The sequence below is a fragment of the Aethalodelphis obliquidens genome, unplaced genomic scaffold, assembly GCF_003676395.1.
Source record: "Aethalodelphis obliquidens isolate GAN/ISIS:26980383/991018 unplaced genomic scaffold, ASM367639v1 scaffold25, whole genome shotgun sequence".
NCBI classification, from domain to species: domain Eukaryota; kingdom Metazoa; phylum Chordata; class Mammalia; order Artiodactyla; family Delphinidae; genus Aethalodelphis; species Aethalodelphis obliquidens.
The window spans coordinates 9,118,913-9,144,790 of record NW_020837969.1 but is presented as its reverse complement, the minus strand read 5'-3'; the positions used below and the strand labels follow the sequence as shown (position 1 = coordinate 9,144,790).

General features: G+C 37.3%; 1 protein-coding gene across 1 annotated transcript in view; it reads right to left on the bottom strand.

Annotated features, from left to right (window-relative positions):
- The window catches only part of CSMD1 (CUB and Sushi multiple domains 1), a 1,488,158-nt gene that overhangs the window by 486,522 nt on the left and 975,758 nt on the right, over positions 1-25,878 (bottom strand). The window contains exon 9 of the mRNA XM_027123007.1: positions 5,964-6,051. Within this exon, the coding sequence (XP_026978808.1) occupies positions 5,964-6,051 (88 nt within the window). The remainder of the gene's footprint in view (positions 1-5,963; positions 6,052-25,878) is intronic.

Here is a 25,878-nt window from a genome sequence, read left to right as displayed (position 1 = left end):
AATGAACAGAACCAAGTCCACTCCTTACAGAGCTTACATGTCTGTGGGACAAAGAGCATAAACCTGTGTTATGTGTAGTGAGTTAACACTGTAAACACAGGCAGGTATAGTATCTTGGGTCCTGCTCAGTGCTGGGAAGCAAAAGTAAAGCAAGGAAAGCATAGAGGGAGTGAGGGGTGTGAATGAAAAGTGTGTTTCAGAGACTATGTTCAGGAAGAGGCACTGGCGCCAAGACTGGAAGGAAGGGAAGGCTGGATCATTATAAGATCTGGGTCATCCACGATCAGCATTTAGTAAAATATCTCTTATGCTATTATTATATATTGTGAGGATGGACAGTATCAACACATCATGGAAAACATAAATAAATAGAATCATAGAAATAAAGAGCTAAAGGGGAGAACTGATATTAATCAGTTCTAATATCAGAATTTCAATTGATACATCTGCTCCAACTTTAAAGTATAATTCAATTTTTCCATTATAGCAAGTGGAAAAAAATAGAAATCAAGAAAAACATTCCAACAAGCCAAGAAAGCAGGTGTATGTACATGATGGAGGGAAGGAGAGCCCCCTCCCCACCCAGATACCTCTCCACCATTCTCCCCATCCACGGAGAAGACTATGTTCTCTCACTGACACCCTGAACGTAGCAACAATAAAGCCTTCAGTAGCTTACAATTTACCCGTGTTTCCCTCATTCCTCCATCATTTAAAAAATAATTCAATGAAAGAACTTAAAATCAATTCTTAAGGAAAATAACACCATACTTATTTCCTGGTTTATACACAATCTCTAAGTACAGTTCTTAAATATTTTCACGTAAGAAGAGGCAGGTAGCTCTGTTGTCACTGAGACTGAACTACAACAGAGAAGTAATAAAACGCACCACAGCAATATTTTAATAGATGTACATAATAAAATCATCATTGTGTCACAAGAAAAAGAACACAGTTGAAGGTGGGAATTAGCAGAAATGAGCATCAGTTTATCAAGAGACTTGGGTTATAGATTTTTTTCTGTTTCTCACTGATTGTGTAGTTTTCCATTATGTACCTCAGTTTCTCCTTCCACCTGGCACCTCTTAACTTCATAAAGTGTATTATGCAAGATGCCTTGGGGAAAAAAGGGGGTCTAAGACATAGCAACAAAAGTTATTAACTTGAATGGTGATATACAAGTGTCAATAATATAAGTTAAATATTTAGTTATGAAGTCGTAACTATCACTCTTTCAACTCCCAAATTCCATTTTGAGCACAGGTCATGTTTTAAGAAAATGTCATTGATCTATTCTCTGACCAAGGGTGTTAAAACGTAATTGGTTTAGCGGAGTACTAATGAGGCTATGATGGTACATCCCTAGGGATAGGCTTGTTAGCTTCAATTTAATGCAATTCAACAAAAAAATAGTGTCTACCCTGTGGTGGGCACAGTAATGAGAAATAAAATAAATAATCCTTCCTCTTTCCTTCAGGACCTCATGATCTAACATGACAGAAACACACATCTAACATAAATATATGTTTCTATCATTCTAAGATGAGTCTAAGATGATAGAAACATAAATGGGTGTCACAAACACAAAAGTGCTGGGAAAAGTTGAAATAATGGGATGAAGCAAGGCAGGAATGTCCTGCAAATAGAAGCCACCTGTGCAGGTGGAGAAGGGCAGAGAAGACTGGGATACACAGCACCTAATAAAAATAAATCCTAGGGAGGACCATGGAGCATCTGCCAGTACTTCCCAAGTTGGCCTCTCCAGGCTGCTCATCTGTTCTGTACTAGCCTGCCCTACCCTACTTGTGTCTCTGAGAACAACCATCATGAGAACAACTGAGAATAACCATCATGGGTGGTGTAGGTGGGGCAGGAAGGAAAACCATCCTTGGTGAAGAATGTGACTGGGGATGGAAAGCAGGAAGACAGACCCTGAGGGTACAGTGGCTAGTCTGAAGAGGAGGGAGTTTTAGGATAGGTACTGCAGCTCATCTAAGTCTAGGGTTGCTGCTAAATGGGGTTTGGCTATGAAGGTTACTGAGGGAAGTTCATATGAAAGAAAAGGAGAGACATCGGGAGGTCCCTATTACATATTACATACGATAAAAGATTTTAATGATACATCTTAGGATTCTAAATGTACATAAAGAATCTGTAACATGTGAATGTATGTAGTGTTTATATAAATATATAATATTTATCTAATATATATGAAGAAAAGTGTAAGGTCTCGCAGTGAGTAGCATGGCTGCTGCTAGCCAATCAGAATGAGACACCCCTCTCAGTAATCAGTTAGGACAAGTTATCCCTCGTGCTGAGGAGAGGCAACCCCAGGCTGAAAGGCATGGCTTTGAACACTGGGCCTCAAGGTCGGATTTCAACCGTATCTTGACTCCTCACTTGGCTGCTTTGTGATGTCCACACACTGCACACCTCTCTCCAGGGGTCCTGCATGATAGGTGTGAAACCATTTAATCATTGTCATTTTCCTTATTACAAACCACTAAAGTCAAACCTTATTATAAAGTTTGAGGTCAATAAGACCCAGTTTCAAATCTCAGCTCTAACCATGATTGGATACCTTATTATGTTGAAATTCTGAATTTCAACAGCTGTATTTGCAAAATGGGAATAATTATATCTGCCTGTACACAGGCTATATATCCTACTAGCATAGGAAACAGATGAATAATAAATGCCAGTATCCATCCATAAACTCTCAATCTCTACTCCAACTCCATCCCTTATATATTTGTATTTGAATTGCTCCATCAATCTATTCATTAATATTCAGTTCTAATGAATACACTCTGTCTTTAAGAGAGCAACTGATGGTGAAGAAAATTGTCAGAAAATTGTCCATGGACTGATCTAAATTCAAATAAGAAAGCTTTGTATTTTAGGCTTCATTTATTTAGAATTCTTTATAGATAATACTGGAATGAATATTTAGATTTTCTAGGGAAAACAAAAGATTTCCAAAGAAACAAGAATAATAGTATAAATAAAATCAGATGAGGAATATTTTACCAACCTAATAAAGTATACTCTTTTCAAACAAAAACTGCCCCAAATTACACATAATTACAGTGCTAACTACAAATGAATTCCATCCACTCATCTTGACAATGTTGGTTATTAGTTTGGATTATATGTTAGTCATTCATTTTGATTATAAGAATTTAGAAAGAACTGAATTGCCTTTCATTAAAACCAGTCTCAAAAAGACTTTAAACAGTTAAGAACATCCCCTTTCTCTGTTTAAAACATGAACGTTTACAGTGAGCTTATCATATGCTAGGCACATCCACATGTCATTTCAACTAATGGGCCTAAGGTACCTTTCCATAATGATGAAAATCAGAACGCTCTCCCGCTAAGATCACGAATAAGTCAAGAATGTCTCACCAATTCTATTCAACCTTGTAATATAGGTCCTAGACAGTTCCTCCAGGAAAGAAAAATAAATAAAATACATTCAGATTGAAAAGAAAAAATAAAACTGTCTTTATTTGCAGTTGACAGGATCATCTAGGAAGAAAGTCCTATGAAAAAAAAGTTGTAGGAACTATAAAAAAAGTTCCTAAAACTAGCTTATCACAGTTCTGTATATATACATATAGGTATACACACACTGTACACTCATAGATGGCAAGATAATAATATTTACATTTTAATGTAATTTTAAGAAAATTTGATCTTTATATTATATTATTCAATTGCCATAAACTTGGAGACATGTAAACCGCATAGAGATTCCCCAGAAAACTAAGAAAGTGAAAGATTGAAAGTCTCAGCTGAGATACTCTGTCCCTTTCTTGACTCGTCATGCACACACCCAGCTGGATTTCCCCCCAGACACATCAACACAGCCCCAATGGCCAATGCTTATCCTGAGTTAAACAGCTGCAGGAATAAGGCTGTTATAAGAATGAGATAGAGTAAAGGCCAGCATATTCACCTCAGATACTAATAAAATCTTCTTTTCTTGCCCTCCTGTTAAACAGATACTGGCCCTGAATGTTTCTGAATTCCTTGCTAACTTTTGAAGATTAAACAGTTTCTCTGGCTCTCTTTACCATACGATGCAATTTGAACAGTTTGCACAGTCAGACAAAATTTAATTTGCTTTGTTTTAAAACAGAGCTCTGCCACACAGACCAAGGAGGTTTCTGAGTTTCAGGGATGACAGAGTGCTGGATGGGCAATCTCCTCATACACAAGTGCCTTTGACAAACACCCTTTGAGTTCCTTTGCACCAGGCACTATTCCAGTCACTGATGAGGCAGAGACAACAAGATACTATCCCTGTCCTGCAGAAGCTTAAGTTGGGTGGAAGAAATGGATGTGCAAAATGCATAATGCAGAGTCACTGCTGTAACTCTAATGGAGGGATCTGTAAGGCTTTTGGGAAGCAAGGTTTGAAGAACACTTTCTGGTAGGAGCTGACTTTTGAGATAAGAAAGGAATACACAGGACAGAAAGCTCCACGGGTTCTAGCCAAGAATGTGTAAATTTCATCTATTTGCATCATTTTAAAGGAGATCAAATTCTTGAATGCCTTCAACTGACAGCTACTTTACATTTGAAATCAGTAGTTTTCTTTCTTAGCTGACCACCACACTCACTGGACACAACAAACCCCCTGGGGTGCTAATAACTACTCATAATCACTCTTGCCCTGGGGAACTTCCTTGAGCGGAATGGAGGAAGCCAATGATGAAAGGCAAGGGTGGTGGGTCTAAAATGTAAACTATTTGTTCCCTGAAATTCCCCATAGATTGAGACTGAAGCTAATCTCCAGTTAAAATCAACTTCCTGCTCAGCTTTCTACTCTGATTCTACCCTGCTTTGTTCCCCATAACCAGAGGTCACTTTTCCGAAAACCACTTGAATAAGAGTCCCCATCTCAGGCTCTGCTCCAAAGGAACTTCAACTAAGATACTAACACCTTAATGTACACTCAAAGTTTGTGATATTTAAACTGCAAACATTCCAATTGTCTATTCCATTTGCAACATGACAGACACTACTATGAAGTCAAAAGTATTTCAGTAGCACAGCTATACACTTTTGTTTCCTTTCCATGTAAAAAAATTATATATCATTTTACCTACTTCATTACAGCCACCCTACAGATAATTTTATTATTTTTCTATCCTTTAAAAAAAGACACTGCTACTCCAATTTCACTGAGTAACATTTCTTCTTCCTTCTCTAATAGTATCACTACTTTCTTTCAATTTTCAGCTCACTTTAGTAGGCTAAACTCTACAAACATCTTTTCTTGTTTCTTTCTCAAAAATAGTGAGATTATAAGAAAGAAAAACATATTTCTTGCTCCCCTTTACTCTTTGATTTTGCAGCTTACTCCTAATACTAGTATCCATCTTATAAGTTGGAAAATGTTCAATTTCTTGAACTAACTGAAAGGAATGCAAAAATCTAGAAAAAAAATCACTATTATAATCACTACTACATTCATAATGTAACAACTATAAAGCATTCTCTAGTAATCATAATCTAGTAAAATGAATCATAACATCTTCTGTCATAAATTGCATTGACTGCCACTCACCTTCATTATTATAAAAGTTTATTTAATGAAATAATTATGAGGCTATAGTTAAATTTTTGTACCATCTATTTTTTAAAACACTAACAAAAATGCATTCGAATATGGGAAGGTAGCAAATTAAAAACAGAATAAAACCCCTGGAGACAAATTTTGATCATATCCATATAGAGTTAAATTTTTAATAATGGCTTATATACTGAAAGGTACAAACTCTGGAGTAACTGGAATTTTTCAGCACAATATGTTTTAGAATTCTACAGATATTATAGATGCATAAAAACTGAGAAATTGTATCTTTAAATCAAAAGGAAAAAGAATTAAAACTACAAGATGAAATTATATATGTGTTAGAAAATAACATGTTATTGTTATTGTTATCTCCTACCTGAAGTCCGAACCCGTTCTTCTGCCGTTTTCTGGAATCCCAGGATCTGGACACATGTCAGAGACCAAAGCAACACCTCCTTGAGTTACTGTAATAGAAAGAAACATTATTACATTTTCATGTAGCTGTTCAGAAAATATCCAGATAATAAATTTACATTAGGTAGATTTGTTTCTTAAATGCTGATGCCTTAACATGTGATTTCTTTAAGAATTAAGATAATTTAGCTAGATTAAGATAAATCTATTCTTATTCCTGAAAAACAGACTTCTTACCCAGGATGCCAACAGCCTTTGGTTGAAACTCTTTCCTCTACTAAAGAAGTCTAAATTTAATTTTAAAACATTTTCTCATTATGATCACCTTTATGATATGTTACAATTAATAGCATGATGGGAAAAAAGAGCACCATGCCATAAATACCGTAGCTTATATAGAAGAAAGCTTTCATTCATTCCCATGGTGAAATGGAGACGTTAATTATCTATTAAGATCTATACAAGAACCTGCTGTATAAAATATATATATATATAAATAAAACTCAAAAATTCAAAAAAAAAGATCTATACAAGAGATATTTTAAATAAAATTACCTATTAGCTTTTAAACCTCAAGCATGCTTATCATTGAAGTAAAAAAAGTAATGGTCTTCTTGTGCAGATGTGATTTTTTTTTTTTGAATCTGTTTTATGAAGAGCCTTCCCACCTGCTGGGATGTTGCACAGTCAGAATAGTTTTTAAAGGATTCATTTGCTTGTTAGAGTGGCTGCTACTCCAATAACTATCCCACTCTATCTAATTAGTGTAATCCAAACAAGGCAATTCCCTCTTTCTTTCCAGAAATTTGTTCAACGGTGGTTGTGACTCAATTCAGTTCAATGATGCTTGAGAGGAAGCCAGCAGGAGTGTTTCTGGGGAGACGTTCCTGTTAGCTCATAGAGATCATCTCTTTTTCACTCTGGACCTTACCATGTTTGAATTTCAAATGTGTAACTGTTGGTACCATCTTGCTACAGTTCAAAGATGGAGGCAACAGCATGAATAGAAGAGACTGAGCAAGAACCAGGGCCCCTGATATCATAGTTGAGACAGAAACATTGACCAACTCAGAAACCTACACTAGCTCTGAATATCCTGTTGGATGATTCATATATTTCCTACAATTCAAACTCATTTGAATACATGATTTTATTATTTGCACCTGAAAAGCATTCTTACAAATATAAATATGTTGACATATATTTTGAATAATACCATAAGAAGGAAAAAAGAGTCTGGGTAGATATTGAAATCCTTAAGCATTTAATTAAAACTATGCATAAAAATGCACTAATAATTATAGCAAGATTTAGTTTTTATTGCTAAATTAGGATGAAACTGTGATATGGATATAACCCTTCATTAAATACCAATCTTACCACAATATAAAATTTTCTTTCCTAAGTATTCAATGTTCTCAATTGAAAAAAATAATCCAGCAAGTTCGGCAGTGAAATGAGAAGATGGTGGAATAGAAGCTCCAGGCCTCCTTCCCCCATTGAAACATCAGATAAATAACTACGGGCTAAATAACTTTGTAGGAACCCTGAAAACTAATCAAAGATCTACAGCAACTGGCAAATGTCCAATGAAGAAAAAGCCACGTTCATAATAGTGGTAAATTTCAGGGAATTTTTACATGCTTTTGTCCCACACCTTCCCTGACATGGCACTGGTGAGAGGAAGGGGCCCATTTCCTGGTTCCCTACCAGAGAAGGAGGACCAAAGAGGAACTTGTTTACAGTGTTCTGGCCTGTGAGTGAGTCCAGTGTTGAAGGACTAGTTCCTGCCTTGCCTGAGTCAGGCATAGGCTGGGGAATGGCAGCTGGAGGCCAATAAGACAACAGTGGACACTTGGCTATAAAAACTATGTGGGGACTGCAGAAAAGCGGGCAGGTGTGGGCAAGAGATACAGGCAGAGCAATACTGCAGAACACAAAAGACCCTGAGAAGAGGCTCCAATGAGGCTCTTTGGGGAATCAGGATATTTTAAAGCAGCTGGGGGAGAAACACACAAACATATACCCAGACCCAGACAGAACATGTGAGCAGTTAAGACCTGAGAAGACCTTAACTTCTTCACCACAGGCTGATCTCAAGGCTCAGTGGCCCACTCATTTGTGGAAGTCTCCCATACCACTCTGCAAGACTGGGAAAGGTGGCTCTCTCTTTGAAATGCCAACTTTTTAACAAACATCACAAGGCATGCAATAATATATGGGAACATGGCCTATTCAAAGAAACAAAATTAATCCTGGCACTAGTCCCCGAAGATATACACAAATTGGACTTATTAGACAAAGATTTTTTAAAAACTATCTTAAATATGAATCTGAGTAAATAATGGTTGTACACCTCTCAAATTTCAGAAAAGACATAGATATACACTTCCAGGGAGCTCAATAAACTCCAAGTAGAAAAAACTCAGAGACTCACAGTGAGACACATAATCAAACTACCAAAAGACAAGGAAAGAATCTTGAAAGCAGAAGGAGAAAAGCAACTCATCACAAACAAGAGATCCTCAATAAAACTATCAGTTGATTTCTCAGCAGAAATCTTTTAGGCCAGAAGGCAGTGGGGTGATACACTTAAGTGCTGAAAGAAACAACACTGTCAACCAAGAATTCTATAGCCAGCAAAACTATCTTTCAAAAATGAGAGAAACATTAAAACATTCCCAGAAAAACAAAAGCTGAGGAGTGAATTACTACTAGACTTGCCCTATTAAAAAATTCTAAAAGGAGTCCATTTTCAACTTGAAATGAAGGGGCACTGGACAATAATTCAAAGCCACATAAAAATACAAAGTTCTTTGGTAAAGGCAAATATGTGAAAAAAGTAAAAAAAACCAAACTATTATTGTAATTTTGATTTACAGCTCCACTTCTTAATTTTTATAGGATTTAAAAGAAAAATACATAAAATAATTACAAATCTATGTTAATAGGTACACAATATAGAGAACATAATTGTGACAAATAGCAGTTGGGAAAAACTGTAAAGGAGTAGATTTTTGTGTGTGATTAAGGTTAAGTTGGTATCAATTTAAGACACACTGTCATAAATTTAGGATCTTATGTGTAATCTTCATGGTCACAACAAAGAAAATATGTATAGAATAAACACCAAAGGAAATGAGAGGGAGTCACGTGTCACTATAAAAAATTAACTGTCAGCCATAAAAAGGAATGAAATTGTGCCATTTGCAGAGACATGGATGGACCTAGAGACTGTCATACAGCGTGAAGTAAGTCAGAAAAAAAAAGAAATATCATATATTAACGCACATATGTGGAATCTAGAAAAATGGTATAGACGATCTTATTTCCAAAGCAGAAATAGAGACACAGATGTAGAGAACAGACATATGGATGCCAAGAGGGAAGGCGGGGGTGGGATGAATTGGGAGATTGGGATTGACATATATACACTAATATGTACAAGGTAACTAATGAGAACCTACTGTATAGCACAGGGAACTCTACTCGGTGCTCTGTGGTGACCTAAGTGGGAAGGAAATCCAAAAAAAGGTGATATATGTATATGTATGGCTGATTCACTTTGCTGTACAGTAGAAACTAACACAACTGTGTAAAGCAACTATACTCCAATTAAAAAAAAAATAGCTGAATGCAAAGATAGATAGTAATGACCTACCACCAAATCAACTGCCATCAGTCTGATATTTCTACTGCTTTTTTCTCCAACTCCATAGTTTCACAGTCTGTATCATGTGCTAGGGCAGGTTTCTCAACCTGCACTCAGCGATCTACTAAAAGGTCTCTAAAATTTATTTTCTAAAAAGATTCTAGTTTTAATAAAAGTTCAAACCCCAATGCAGAATCTTACTTCCACCATATTTTTTCTGCCCCCATCAATTATGTGACTCCCACATTCCCCCAAGCAAAACAGTCATTGCTGTGTCAAATGAAGCCATTTTCTTCAAGCTGAATGGCCATCACTGTTTCTATCAGACGTAACCCACACTAGTGTGGTTCTCACTATACTATTTTAGAGTACCAAGCTGGTCTAAAAAACAACTTAAAGGCTTAGGAAGGTCTATTTCTATTCTGCTTTTCTGTTTTTCTCACATGGAATAGTAGTTAAAAATAAATGACAAATCGGAGGTACCCATGCAAATCAGCTCAAAACACTCTGGATCTTCTTTAAAGTAATGTCAAAGTTGCCTACTTATTCAAAAAAGGGTACTTAGTTGGAATTTTTTTAGAGCACAGAATGAAACAGATAAGTCTGAACAGCTTGCAGATGGCAGAAGATAACAAAAAAGTGATGAGAGATGTATGTAAAATATGGCTGATTTTCTGAAACAGAGATAGGCTTATAATGGGATGACAGAAAAAATATGGTGACAAACAGGTTATGCACAAGTAAACAATGAGCTCCACAAATCCCAACTACCTATTCCATCAGCATCATGAGCAATTAACTTCTCTGAAAACTGAAGCTTTAAAGTTGCAAAGAATCATGGAGATCCATCTGTTTCAAGCAGGATCCCAATGCCTCAGAGAAACATTTTCAAGAGAGGAATCACTGGGCTTAACATCATTTTACCTCTAATTTTATGGAATTATATATCAAATCTCACAGGACATATGCCATAGATATTAATAAATATATGAAACTGCAGTCAAAACCTTAGAGTTTAAAATCAAAACTGGAGTATTCCATAGGCAGATAAATGACCCATCATTGACAGTAAAGCAAGGTGTAAAATTATGCAAGTGGATGAACAGATATAAATTAGACAGTTTGTAAAAGACTTCGAACGAATTTAGATTTAAAATGTGTAAATTATATTAATGTATATATAATCAAGTGACTTTTTCAAAGCATGCTGATTCACACTATCTCATTAGACCCTCACAAGTTTCTTATGAGATATGTAGAGCAGTAAGGAACATGCTTCTCCCATCAAATTGTAACCAAGCAGGAGCCTATGGGGCCTTCCCTGGACAGATCCCCCCATGTCCTCTGCCTTCTTCCCGTCTGTAGAAAACTTTGGCCTCCGAGACCTTCCCCAAGTTCCAAATAATAAATTTAATCAGAGAAGTGAGAAAACACAGGAAGAAAGGAAAATGGTCAAGCAAGACAAACTAGTAACACTTTAGCCATTAAACAAAGTCAAGGACTTTTAGTTCCTCCTCAAGAGTTATAAAAAATATTCTGAGCCACGTCCTTTGAGCTGTTTTGCAGATACCGAAACCCCCACCAGGTGGGAGAAATTAACTGCATGCTGCCCATAAGCACATAGACCCCAGACCAGTTGAAACCAAAAGGTTGATGATGTTGACTCCCGATTACCTCACCACCAACCAATCAGAAGAATGTCCACGAGCTGATCATGGATCCCACAACCCACCTCCCCTCACCCCGTTTTTAAAAACCTTTCCATGAAAGACTTCAGGGAGTTTGGGCCTTTTAAGCACTAGCTGCCTGGACTCCTTGCTTGGTGCCCTGCAACAAACACTGCATTTTCCTTCACCACAACCTGGTGTCAGTAGATTGGCTTTACTGCGTGCAGGTGAGTGGACCCAAATGTGGTTCAGTAACAAAATTATCCTGTTCTTTGAGGACATGTCTTGTGACTGTCAATTCAAATTCAAAATGAACTTTTGCTTTAAGGAATTATATAGCTAGACTAGTGCCCTAGCAAAGGAAGCAACTAACACAAAAGAAGTATAAACAACTACTTCTATGGTAAAGGAGACCATAAACAAATTAGTGGAGACAACATTTACATTAGTGAAACAATCAGAAATCATTGTAAATGAAGTGCTAAGAATAGTGATGATGATGATGATGATGATGAAGATAATGTAAAATTAAACATTTACTCTTGGCTAGAAACTCCAAGTATCATTTACACACATTCTAAACTGAATCCATACAACCATCCCATGAGGAGATAACGTTAAACCCATTTTCCAGGAAAGGAAACTGGGGACAGAGTTACCATTCAATTGATTACAAAGTCCAGGTTCCTTCGCTTACATTTCCTGCAGTAAGCTGATGAGACATTTTATATTAAAGGGCTTGTAAATTGAAGTGAGGCTTTTAAAAATAACTTTTTAAAATTCTTAATAATAAAATTCCTTTTATATTAAAAATGAATATAATATATGGTCCTAACCATAAGGCTTTAGTTCAAATACCATCTGGTGGTAGTTTTCCTGCAGTAAAAAGACCAGATACACAGGCCTTCCACACGATGCCATGAGCCACCTCCAGAGCACTAGAACAATGAATTGACTTGAATATTAAATCTTCCATGTAAGATGCCATTCTTTTATGATAAAATTTAGTTTATATACCTTTGAAATATTAATCCAAAATAGAAAACATTTAAAGACACACATTTTTTAGTGAAACTGCTCCTGTGCTGTATTAAAACATATTTTTACTGTTGATATTTATTTCTTTAGAGACCTAATGACATGTTTCAGCTCTATCAATTTTTGAGACTAATTCTTATCATTTTAAACCTTCAGAGAGGTGACATATGCTTCCAGTTGCATAACAGTCAGGAAGGTTGTTACACAAAACACATTCTGGGTGAAATTCCTTGATATCAATATCTCCACTCTATCAATGACCTTTAGATGACAGACACCCATGCTAGGCATGTGTTTGGGGGATACTGTAAACTTCAGGCTTTTCTGCTATGATCAGTTTGAAATAAGTCAACACTGATATTTGTTCCTTCAACATTTAATGGACTGAGGCTGTACTGAAATGAAAAGCAACACCTACTTTTTAATACATTTCCCCTTTTTGATTTGCAAGAGGTTTTATCTCTGCAAGGATGAAGCATCCGTATTACTCCTTCCTCAAAAACTAGTAACTTGATTAAATGTTCAACAACATTTTGATATTGTAGTAATTTCTTTCATTTAGCTATAACAGGATTATTTTCACTTAAAGGGCATCGCATGGGACATTTTTACATGCTTAACAGAATTTTGGGTACTTTTCTCTTTCTACTGAATATTTGCAGTCTTTACCAGTCACTGGTTTTGTTTTTGTTTTTGCACATATAGACAAGCTTTACAGAAACAGGTTAGCAAGAACTGTTGACGTTTTGATAATAAATTCTCATTGCAACATTAGGGTTTAAAATGGATAGTTTACATAGAAATAAGTTGTTAAAAACACATTGCTTTGATCTGCATTGTTTGGACCTCAGATTAATGGATGGACAATGAAACAGCCCACAAACAACTGGCCTTGTGTGTGAGAGTCTAGGCTGGATTTTCCCAAGTGTTTAATTTAATACAATGCCAGACATTTTTGTCTGGACTCTCTCTCTTTTATCATTACATATTTTAATTCTCTGACTTTTAACACACTAGAAATTGAATGCCTACTATAATGATTTTCATATCTTGATTTTATTCATGTTCTCTTATTTCCAATTCTAAGGCCATAGTCTTAAACTATCTCTTAGTTTACAGTAATTTATTTTTAACTCATATTTTAGCTTCTAATGTAATAAATCCATTATTGAGAAACTCTTTCAAGAAATTATTAATGATTCCCTACTCTACAACAAATGAAGACTATTTGGCCGGCATTCAAAACCTGTCTTTCTAACATTATTTCAACTACTACCTGCAGGGATCTTATGGTCCAGGTAATTTTAAATACTCCAAATTCTCTCACTATTAAGCTTTTACTTTTCTTTAACATTGCCTCTTATTGATTTTTTTTTTTTTTTTTTTCTGACAGAGGCAAAAAACAAGTAGATTTCTTATAAGGGCTATAACATTAATAATTATCCTCCAACTGCTAAAATCACCATGGCAGCAAATATTCAAAGAGGAATTATTTTCTTTATGTATCTTCAAGTTAAACCAAGATGTTTATTTGGTACCCAAATAAAATGAAATATAAGAATACGTTAGTACAAAATCAGTATAAATTCACAGCACTGAAATTTTTACAAGATCCCTGAGAGTTGTCCTTATGGCTGTCTGATTCCATACCGTCCTTGAAGATGTTTACTTGGATGTATCCTGGCAGCACTCAAAAACCCAAAAGAGATGTCTCGGACCTCCACTGGCCCCCACAAATGCAGACTGACCGTCACCCAGGGACTAAGCTGCCTTAGCTTGAGGTCTCACAGCCTGTCACTTCTGCTCTAGTCTCTTTGTGAGAATTTAAGGACTCTGGACTTAGGATTCATGAATAATTTTTAGAGTCTACTCAGAGATGTCTTGCAGGATGCCTAATTATTCATGGTCTTCTAACAGTAAAGATAGCATTTGACCAGGTCAATTTATATTACTACTTTGCATAGGATCTAAAGTACTAGTCTAATAACCTTGAAACATGAGAGAAAAGGGGAAAAAAAACTCAAAGTCAGTGTACAGTATAATTGATTTCAGGATTATACATACATATATAATTACTTTATATTTAAATATCAGATATTTAAGTATTTTATTTTAGAGGTAATACATTTAAATTCTAAAACCTTATTTGTCAATTAGTAGATTTAAAAAATAGGAAATATTAATTATCTAAGTAATGAGTACCCATAGAAAGTTTTTATCATAATAGTTTATAAGTGATTTCAGAAGCTTGTATTTAAGTACATTCTAATACAGTAAATATAAATGATGTCAGCATGTATCATATACTTTATGTATATATTTATTTTTTCACTTATACACACATTACATATATATTCATGTTATTAAATAATTTTTAAAATTTAAATTAATTTAAATAAATATTAAATATATATAAATATTCAACCAAATATATATTAATAACTATTATTTGCTTATACAGGATAGTTAAAATATATAAATATTAACATTATTAAATTAATAACTATTATTTGCTTACACAAAATGGTTAAAATATATAAATATTAACATTATTAAATTAATAATATTTAATATGAATGATTTGTCTATCATATATATTTTTATAACATACAACATTTATTAATATTTGTTTACAGGGATACTATACAATAAGAGAATGCTTAGTTCTTCTTTATGTATTCTAGCAGGGCAGAAATGTTAAATTCTCTGATTGAGAATTTTTGTGATACCTATAGTTTAAAATTAATAATATATCAGTAAATCAAATTGATATGGTCACTCCTAAAATTCTCATTAAATCAAAATCTGTGTTTGTAATCTCACTCTGTACCTTATTCAGATGTTTTGCAAATGTGTAATTAAGAAACAGAAATGATTTTTTGACTATTATAAAACAATTCTTGCAGAATGCTAATAGCCATTTTGAAAACACACAGCTGCAAGGTATTTGGGAGAAATAATAATTAGTACACAATGATATAATATGTGCATAATGTTTCGATTTTACACATTGTAAATTATTAATTATAGCTCTTTAAAGACATAATGGCATATCACCTCCAGTACTGAGATCATAGATATTAAAAATCACTGAAAAAACTATCAATTACTTAAAGTCATGCTATAATTTTTATTTATATGGTCTCAACTGAATATATCACACTGCTTTTCCTTTGTTCCTCATTATTATAGATCTGCAAATATATTTTTTTAACATCTTTATTGGAGTATCATTGCTTTACAATGGTGTGTTAGTTTCTGCTGTATAACGAAGTGAATCAGCTATACGTATACATATACGCCCATATCCACTCCCTCTTGCGTCTCCCTCCTACCCTCCCTATCCCACCTCTCTAGGTGGACACAAAGCACCGAGCTGTAGATCTGCAAATATTAAAAGAGTAAGAATCTAATATTAATTAATATTCTATTCATTTCTACAAAAATGTGTAAAATTTAGTTTGTATAAGGAATTATGCAATATTAATAAAAGAAAAAGGGGAATCATGGCATGTGATGTATTATGGCAGGCCTTTTCATATTTGTTACATAATTTAATCCTCACAAAATCTCTGTGAGGGAACTGTTACTTTTTCTGTTTGAGAAAGGAGGAAAGTGGAGTTGGAAGGTTAGTTTGCATATCCTATATATTTAGCTGATAAATCTTCAGGGCCCATATCATTCTTACTACATTAATCCACTTTTTTACTCTCAGCCAAGAGGGGGTCTTTCAAGGAAGTTTTAAGTGACAAATTGTAAAACTGTAAGGTATAAGTAGTGGTTGTATTTTGTATTTGTGTTTTGTCTTATCATAATGCTCTACGGTGAAAATAGGTTCTTTAAACACAAAAAAACACATGTGAAAGTGAAACAGAGATCTTCTTTTCCATGTCCTCCTGCCCACATGCCTTCCTCTGGGAAACCTCCCAGCCCAAAGTCCAGCTACGACCTTTCTCGCCTTCCTTGTCTACCAGTGTGGGTATCTGGCCCAAATCAGGCCATGCTTCCTGTGAAAATAACTTACGGATTTGCATTTTAAAAATATATATCTGAGCCCTTACCATTGACTTTTTTGAGAGCTGTAGCTCTGATGTATAAAAGACAGGAGGCAGTTAGTGGAGAAAGCTGTGTTTGAAAAGGTACCACTATGTAGTCTGCAGGCGTTAGGTGACACAGCCAGCCAAAGAGAGCAGGAGGAGCACAGGCTCAGAGGGGGAGCAGCTGGACATGCAGGGGTGGGCTCGCAGGCCTTCCGGTACTGAGAGGAGATGGAGCAGCCTTTCAGAAAGGAGCCCACACACCTCCGTCCATCATGTCTTAGCTCTTGAGGGAAACACTAAGAAAGTAACCAGTCCCAATAATCATGGCTCCCTAATTTTAGTACATGTTTGTCCTAACAAGGACACTCTTTTCCTTAAATGATTCTGGTAACCAAAAGAATCTAACTTTTTTTAAGTTATCAAAAATAAAGAAAAGTAGCCAACATCCTGAACACTGACAACATCAAACGCTGGTGAGGATGTGGAGCAACAGGAACTCTCATCATTGCTGGTGGGGATGCAGGATGGTGCAATCACTTAGGATGAAAATTTGTGGTTTCTTATAAAAATAAACACACTCTTACCATATGATCCAGCAACTGTGCTCCTTGGTATTTACCCAAAGGAGCTGAAAACTTACGTCCACACAAAAACCTGCACACATATATGTATGATAACTTTATTCATAATTGCCAAAACTTGGAAGCCACCAAGATGCCCTTCAGTAAGTAAATAGATAAATTAACTGTAGTACTCCAAAGAATGGAATATTATTCATGAATTTAAAAAGCCATGAAAAGATGTGGAGGGGCACGTCTGGTTGAGAGTCTGCCTGCCGATGCAGGGGACACGGGTTCGTGCCCGGTCCGGGAAGATCCCACATGCCGCGGAGCGGCTGGGCCCGTGAGCCATGGCCGCTGAGCCTGCGCGTCCAGAGCCTGTGCTCCACAACAGGAGAGGCCACAACAGTGAGAGGCCACAACAGTGAGAGGCCCGCGTACCGCAAAAAAAAAAAAAGATGTGGAGGGAACTTAAATGCATATGACTAATGACAAAAGCCAATCTGAAAAGTCTACTACATACAGTTGAGCCTCGAACACCACGGGTTTGAACTGTGTAGGTGCACTTTTAGGGGTCCACCTGTATGTGGAAGTTTGTTTTGAATAAATATACAGTTATCCCTTCGAACCTGTGGGTGCCACATCTGTACTTTCAACCAACCTCAGATGGCAAATTTAATACACAATCTGAGGTTGGTTGAATCTGCAGATACAGGATCTGTGGATATCAGAGGGCCAACTATGGGACTTGAGCATGAACAGATTTTAGCATACATGGTGGGTCCTGGAACCAATCCCCCATGGATACCAAGGGACAAATGTACTATACACTTCCAACTATATGACATTCTGGAAGACACAAAACTATGGAGACAGTGAAAGATCAGTGGTTGCCAGGGTTCAGGGGGTTAGAGAGGAGATGAATGGGCAGAGCACAGACGGCTTTTAGGGCAGTGAAACTACTCTGTGTGATGCTATAACGGTGGATACATGTCATTATACATTTTTCCAAACCCACAGAATGTACAACACCAAGAGTGAACCCCAATGTAAACTACAGACTTTGGGTAATGACGACGTGTCCAGATAGGTTCATATATATATATATATGGTCAAAAATATTTATTTTAAAATATTTTCTTTAAACTTTGAATTGGATTTTTCACTTTCTTAAATGGTAAATACTATTAGAGTACACTTAACATTTTTATGTTTCCTTACAAAATCAAACTTCGGTAAATGGTGAAAAGAATAGTATTTAGGCTAATTTGGCAACATCTTTCAGGCTGAAAGGACACAACATAATTTGTGATAAAAGGAAAACAGGTATCATTACTAGAGGATACAAACTGAAAAATAAGATAGAAGGCTCGTGTTAGAAAAATCACAGAAATTTATTGATGAGAAAATTAAATAATGCAGTCCAAGTCCTGTATTTTTTAGTTCTGGAGAGTGAAGTCCAGAAAGGTTAAGTGACTTTCAAGGTGTGGTGGGTGGCAGAACTGGGATTAAACAGAGATGCTCTCAATGCCTGTGGGACCTTGGGCAAGCTTGCTGTTGAGCCTTTATGAACCTCCACCTTCTCACCTGAAATACCTGCCATGCAATATCATTGTGAAGATTTAGCGTCTTAGCTTTGCAATACGCCAAGCAATCCTCAATGAAAAGGACTGTTTCTACCAGTGTTTGTTCCTCTCCTCTTTCTGCTGTAAATACCTTGGGCTAAATTATTTCCGTGTTTTCTTTCAGCTCTAATGTTTCATGTGTCTGTCTCTATGTTCCCATCCTCAGGGAAATTTCATTGAGGGATGTTAGTTATTACACAAGTTTACTTTATAAAAGACTAGGGAAATGGAAAATACCGCTGATAGACACAGAAAAGATACAGGTAAAATGATATTATACCTGAAAGCAACATGCACTTTTCATAAAGTAAAAAAAGAAAGATGACTTGCATAGTGTAAGCAAAGGCTAAGAGATATAAATTTGGAACTGTCATTCAAAAACACAGGGTTTAGCGTCTCATAACTCAAACAAAGCCAGTTACATTGGAAATCATGCCTTTCAACTTAGAGGTAAGTGGATTTGAAATTTTGTTTTCACAGTATTTATACTTGTTTCTTACAGTGCTATTGTGTTACGTTTAAAAGCCAGCAAGAGATGTTAACATATTTTTTGAACTCTGTATTTTCATTCATAAGAAGCAAACAATTCAAATGATTGGTTTTTTGATATGTTAGAGTAATCAAAATCACCATGGAAATAACACTTGGAAATAGAAATAACAAGTTAATTGTGGCCAATTCCATTTAGTTATTCACCATCCACTCAGCAACATACTGACTGAACACCCAGGGCAGGGAGCCTCTGTGTTAGCCTCTGGGAGGTTTAACAGAAAGACCTCACAGAGAAAGCACAAAACAATAAAACCCCAAAGTAGTACTCACTGTTACACACTGGAAAGGTGCTAGGGAGAAAAGAAGTGAATAGCATTAGAGAGAGTAATGGAGAGAGGGAAGAGAGGATCAGACTTAGGACGGGGTACGGGCTGGCCCCTGAAGGCGAATGACGCTTAAGCTGGAACTTTATTAAAGCATGACTGGAGTTAGCTAAGGGCCAAGTGAATATAATATCCCTCTTGGCCAGTCAACCGCAAAAGTTAAGCTCCTTAGGATGGGAAGATATAGGGCCATTCAAAGAACCAAAAAAAGAAGGCCAAGCTGCCCATCTCACTGCAGCTTGAGAGGAAGTAGCAACCAAGTGGGAAACCACTGAAGACGCTTAGGTGAGAAGGTCTGACTTATGTTAAATACTTCGTTTGGCTCCTCCCAGAGGACTGGGCACACAGAGGGAGGAAGCTTTGATGTAATCCACACAAACAATGGTGGCGGCTTGGACGGGCAGGTGACTGGGAGATGGAGAGCAGCATACCGATTTTCACTGTTGGAGATAAAAAGGAAATGACTTTGTGATTGGTTAGGTCATAAGGCCTGGGGAAAAGGGAGTTATCTGTCTGAAGGGACGCATCATTTACAGTGGTGTGGAATGCAAGAGGAGAACAGGTTAAGCTCGGGAAGGGGAAACATTCCTTTTTGATCTGTTACACTGAAGATGCCAACAGACAGACCAAGGGACAGGTCAGCTTGTCTGCTGGATCAGGAGAAGTGATGTATTACAGAAGCATGGGACTTGTTTTTATACAGGTGATATTTAAAATCAAGGAAACCATCGATGGGATCTAGAATTCCATCACTCTGTCTCACCCTTGAACAACCCAAGCACGCTTCTTGGCATGTGCTGCTCCTTCTGCCTGAAATACCCTTCAGCCACATCTTCATATTCCTGCCTTCTCAGTACAAGGAGATCAGTGCAAGGTCACCTCCCCTGAGAAGCCTTCCATGAGCACCCTAGCTAAAGCAGCAGCCTCCCCACACTGTTCTCTCTCTCAGTGGTCATTTTATTTTCTTGAAAGCACTTAACACGATCAGAAATTATATTAGTTATTTATTTGGGACATAAGGTAAGCCCCTTACATAATGTAAGTCCCTTGTGGTAAAGAATTTTCTGTCTTGTTCATTATTCTATCCCCAGAATCTGTACAGAGACCAGCACACAGTCGGAAAACAATATAGCTTAGCTGATGACTGATTTGAGAAACAACAGAAGCCAGCCTCCAGTTGAGTCTGGAGTGGTTAGAACATCTTGAGGTCAAGAACAAGCAGATAAAACAGCCAGGGAACTGAGAAGGAGAACTCAGGGCAGCAGCCTGTAGTGTCGGGGGAGGTAAGATAAGAGAATTTTCCAGGATGAAAATTGTCTGAAACAATGCTAGGAAGCCAAGTAAATAGAAGATTAAAACATATCCACTGGTTTGGCAACACTGGACATTACTGGTGATCTCAGCAAGTTCAGAATAATGAGAGATTGAAACCCTCAGGTGGACGGAGGGAATTTAACTGTTCAAAGGAAATGTTCTAGGTACAGCTCTTGAGTAAATAAAAGACTCCCAAAGAGATTTTTCTGCCTTAGGCGCTAGCAGGTAAACAAGTGTCCTGAAATACTTAACCTATCTTTAAAACTTGAATTCTCCCCTGCTCCAAAGATAACCTGGCTTCATCTATGGTAGACCAAAAACATAACCACTCATGGAGAGATGCCTCTTCCTGTCCTTCCAAACTGCAGCTCAGTAGCCCTTAAGTTACAAATTGCACAGGTAGAGAGAGAATACTGATTCTAACCATGGGTAAATTCACCATTCATTTCTCATTATTTATATAAGAATGCAAGTATTTTTCCTTCAGATTTTGTTATTATTGTTTTCATCATTACCAGGAGAAAATTAGCAAGATTTTTCCTTAAAGTTCTCAGTAGAGAAAACTAACCTAATAAAAATGCAAAAAGATACAGCAAGATTAAAAGTACTTAGGCAACTTTAAAAGGCCATGATGTGTAGTGCTAGCTTTTACACGTGTGGTGATGTAACCATTTTATTATCGAAAGGTCAAGTCTTAGGTGTTCAACAGTGCTGGTTAGAGGCATCTTTCATCTCATCAGTTAGAGCCCTATTTTGCTCCTTGAATCTCCATTCCTAACCGCCTCATCCCCATTTGCCCTCACTGAGTTATTGAACACAAACTAAAGACTGTCCCTGGGGTATTTCCATCTTAATAAGAGATTACTTTTAGTGAGAGAGAAGTACCAAAAGCTTCTAGATAAATCTCAGTTAATCTGTAGTGATCAACTCTTAGACTGTGATGGGGGTTGTAGATGGATTAGGGCAAGCAGGATGCCTCTTTTCAATGCATGAAACATTCAGTTGACTCTGAATCTCCTGGAATTTCTTTTAAAAATAACTACTTAAAATGACTGTAATGCAAGTAATTCATTTCCATAATACTTAAACCGGGAAATGACTTCAATTAAAAAGGTGAGAGCATACATGTGTGATCAAGTCTCCTATATGTGCTGTGTTTCATTCCTGTCCATCTCCCTTTGCTTTCCCTTTCCAGGTACAAAGAGGGCGCTGTCTAATATCACTCCTTTAGAGGCTGCGTTTCTCCTCAGTCATCTGCTTTAAGACAGAAGCTCTCAGAGAGGGGCAGATGACGAAATGAAGCCAGAGGCTTTAAAAATTATAATTATCATTTCAGAAGTACAAATTCCACTCTGAAAAGAAAAACAAAAACACTTTGATAAGTGGGTTCTTTCAAACCCAAGAGCTATGTTTCCTTAGTGAATATCCTGTTATCTGGTACTTTTAGTTTTAAACTACATGCCCTGTTGTACCCAATCACTCTTCTATTTAATAGTCGCTGACATGTTTTTTTTTCCATCTTCCTCTAATTTTCTATTACTCAAGAAATTACAGACTAATAAATCCTTGAAAATAATATATAATGAACACTTCTTTTCTCATAAAACATGACTTAAAATGTCTATGTAGAGTATGATATAAATTACAGTGACAGTGAAAAATACCACCCAAAAGTATGTTTATAATCTATAGCCTGGAGGTCCAGCAGGTGGAGAGACTCAAGACGCATTGTGTAAAAAGTATTGTTGGTTCCATATATATGCGTTAGCATATGGTATTTGGAGGAGGGGGAAGCTGGGGGGAAGTGAGAGTAGCATCCACATATATACACTACCAAATGTAAAATAGATAGCTAGTGGGAAGCAGTGGTACAGCACAGGGAAATCAGCTCAGTGCTTTGAGACGACCTAGAGGGGTGGGATGGGGAGGGTGGGAGGGAGGCTCAAGAGGGAGGGGATATGGGGACATATGTATGCATATGGCTGATTCACTTTGTTGTACAACAGAAACTAACACGGTATTGTGAAGCAATTATACTCCAATAAAGATGTATTAAAAAATTTTTTTTAATTAAAAAAAAACGGTATTATTGGGAATGCCATATTTTCTTTCAGATGGACAAGTTGGAAAACTCGGTGAGATTTGACAGTTAATGGATGTTTCTTCCCCTCACATGAAGCAAATAAAATCTGACGTGTAAATCTAAGCCTATTCCCAATTCAGAATCAAAAACCAATGCAATGGGATCAAAATATAGTGGAGAATTGGACTGGTTGTACATTCACACAAAAATCATATTTCATCCTTAGCCACTAATAGCCATTCTAATTTTGAAAAGGTATATAGATATTTCCTAATTAAAAAATATAAATGTTTTAAAGGTACAAATTTTCCAAAATTAAGAGATAAAAATATTGTATGTCCATCTGAAAACATTCAATTACCCTTAAATTAAACATGAAAACGTTGTGAAAACATTACTCTGCTTTCAGCAACCATGTGTGCATCACAGTATAATCACCAGATACTATTTCTTAAGGAATTACTTGATGCACAGCATGCAAACAGCTACACGTATTAAAATACCGTGCAGTGAAGATCACAGAAACAAAGGAAACAGATATATTCACTCAGATCTATCTGCATATTTAAAATACATAATAGAATCATTCCATCTCAAGAGGATTTGGTATAAAATATGAAGATGAATATGTGTGTCCCTTATCAAAAACATCTCTACATAGTTTTCATCTGGCTTTATCACCAGTACAGTGGAAGTCAGCAGGTCTGGGGTGTCCCCACCTGCACATTAAAAAGTCTGTCCTTGACCTGTAACCTCTGAGCTCTTGGAATGTCCTGCCTGATAAGAGTGCCTTTGTTGACCTGGAGGCCTTGGGCCACAGCAGGGCATCTATGCCTCAGTGTGATTATGGTGGGAGCCTCCGGTCACGTAGCGGGAGCAGCGTGACTTCTGCAGGGGCTGCAGACTAAGGGGAGCCGCGTGGGGGGTCAGTCATGCCTCTGTGACTGACGCCAATCAAAACCCTGGACCCCGAGGCTCGTGAGCTCCCCCGGCTGGCGATACTGCAGGCATGTCATTGTAGGACATTGCTTGGAGAACACAGTTCCACGGGGAGAGGACACCTGCAGGCTGGCTCCTGGTCTCTCCTGGACTCTGCCCTGGGAGTTCCTTCCCTTCTCTGACCTTAGTCTGTTCTGTTTGCTGAAATAAACCATAAAAGTATAATGGCTTTTCTGAGTTCTGTAAGTCCTTCCAGGGAACTGTCGGACCTGAGGGCTGTCTTGGGGACTCCCAAACCACATTCCCAACTAAGAAAATAACAGGCATGATAACCACTCTGCTTAATCAGACTGCCTGGTTCACAACCTGATCTAAGGCACACACCGCTCAATTGACTACCTACCCGCTTTTTTCCCTGTCTCTCCAAGTCTGAGAGGAAAATCTTTAGGAGTCTGCGTAAGGCAATCAAAGCCATCTTATTTACATAATCAGCTGTACTTGAGGAAAGTACATGTGACTTAACATTGGCCATAAAATGTGAGAGAAGTCTTTGGCGGAAGTGTTCTTTCTCTCAAAAAGAAGCATGATACAGGGGCATTCTTCCTAGTCTTGGTCACTGGTGCAAACAGAGAGGTGAAGCCTGGAATGGCCGTCTTGCAGCTGTGATGGGATTAGCTCACTCAGTGAGGGTGGCAGAGAGGGTCCACTGACAATGAGATTGGGTCCCTCAATAATAGACCTAAAAAATACCCTCCTTGCACACTTCTACATCCATGTGGTGACACATTTTCTTTAGTGCTGAAGCTAGTTTTGAGTTCTGTGATTCATCTTATGTTAAGCCATGTGATGCTCTGCAGTCAGAAGCATCCTAACTGAAAACTGGTTGCCCCACTTGCTACCCGAGCTTCGTGGGGAATTTTCGTAAACAATGTATATCTGAGATTCCTCATCTGTGATGTGAGGATGGCGATTATACATACTTTGGAGGGTTGTTGTGAGTTTTGGCAACTTAAAGGTCTGAATCCAAATGTCAACACACTTACTAACCCGAATAAATTACATAATCTCTATGAATCTGTTTTATTCGTAAAGTTAATGTTACTTGCCATAACTTCAGAATTGTTCCCCTGATCTTAACATAATGAAATACATAAAGGTATCTGATAGGAAGAATACATCAAATGGTTTGCATTCTTCTATATCAGGATAATACTTTAGTCAATAATGTCTAATATTTGATTACTTATTATGGACTGGGTACCACTGTAAGCACTTTTTGAATCTATGATTTAATCCTCCCAACACTCCCGTGAAATCGGATGACAGAAGAGTGATCTTTGGCGCAAGGATGTTAAGTAATTTTCCTGAGGACACACAGCTGGTGAACCAAGGAGCTAGGACTTAAACCCAAGCACAGCAGGGCTTCTCAGTACCTTCCTGACACTGACTGCTGTCTCCCTCCCCACATTTCACCGGACTTCAAGACCCCATTGTTGCAAATCTTGGTTTTTAGAACTGGGCTTTTAAACATCAGTAGACCAAGTCCACTCAATCAATCACACGTATACCACAAACAACACACAGAGAAGAATATGTTATCCATTTGAGCTAGCTGTCCGACCGCAGTACGAGTTTTCTCTGGGGAATCAGAGCAAGAACGTCAACACCGGCTTTGTGTTGAGAGAAAAGCGCTGCTCGTCGCCTGCCCCCACATCTCAAGCTGGTCTGGAAATTCTGAGCCCTGCAGACATGATGGCGTGATGACAGGACCCCATGCATCTCCCAACACATGGATCTACAAATATACTGGACTAGAAAGAATTATGGAAGAAATACTTCCTTCCAATGTGGCTTCTGGAAAGGGTCAAGACCCTATGGGTTTCTCTTACGTGGTAACTTACAGGAGCAGAAGAAACACGCACAGTCTGTGTCTAGAAAGAATATTTCTCTCTGGAATAGGAAGTCAGTAGACAGGAAAAGGCTCTTGGTCAGAGCAAAGAGTATGTGGTCATGATCTGAAGCCGAAGCCGAGGACCCACAGCCCATCTGCAGGGAGAGGTGGTCTCAGGGGAGGGGGAGGCACA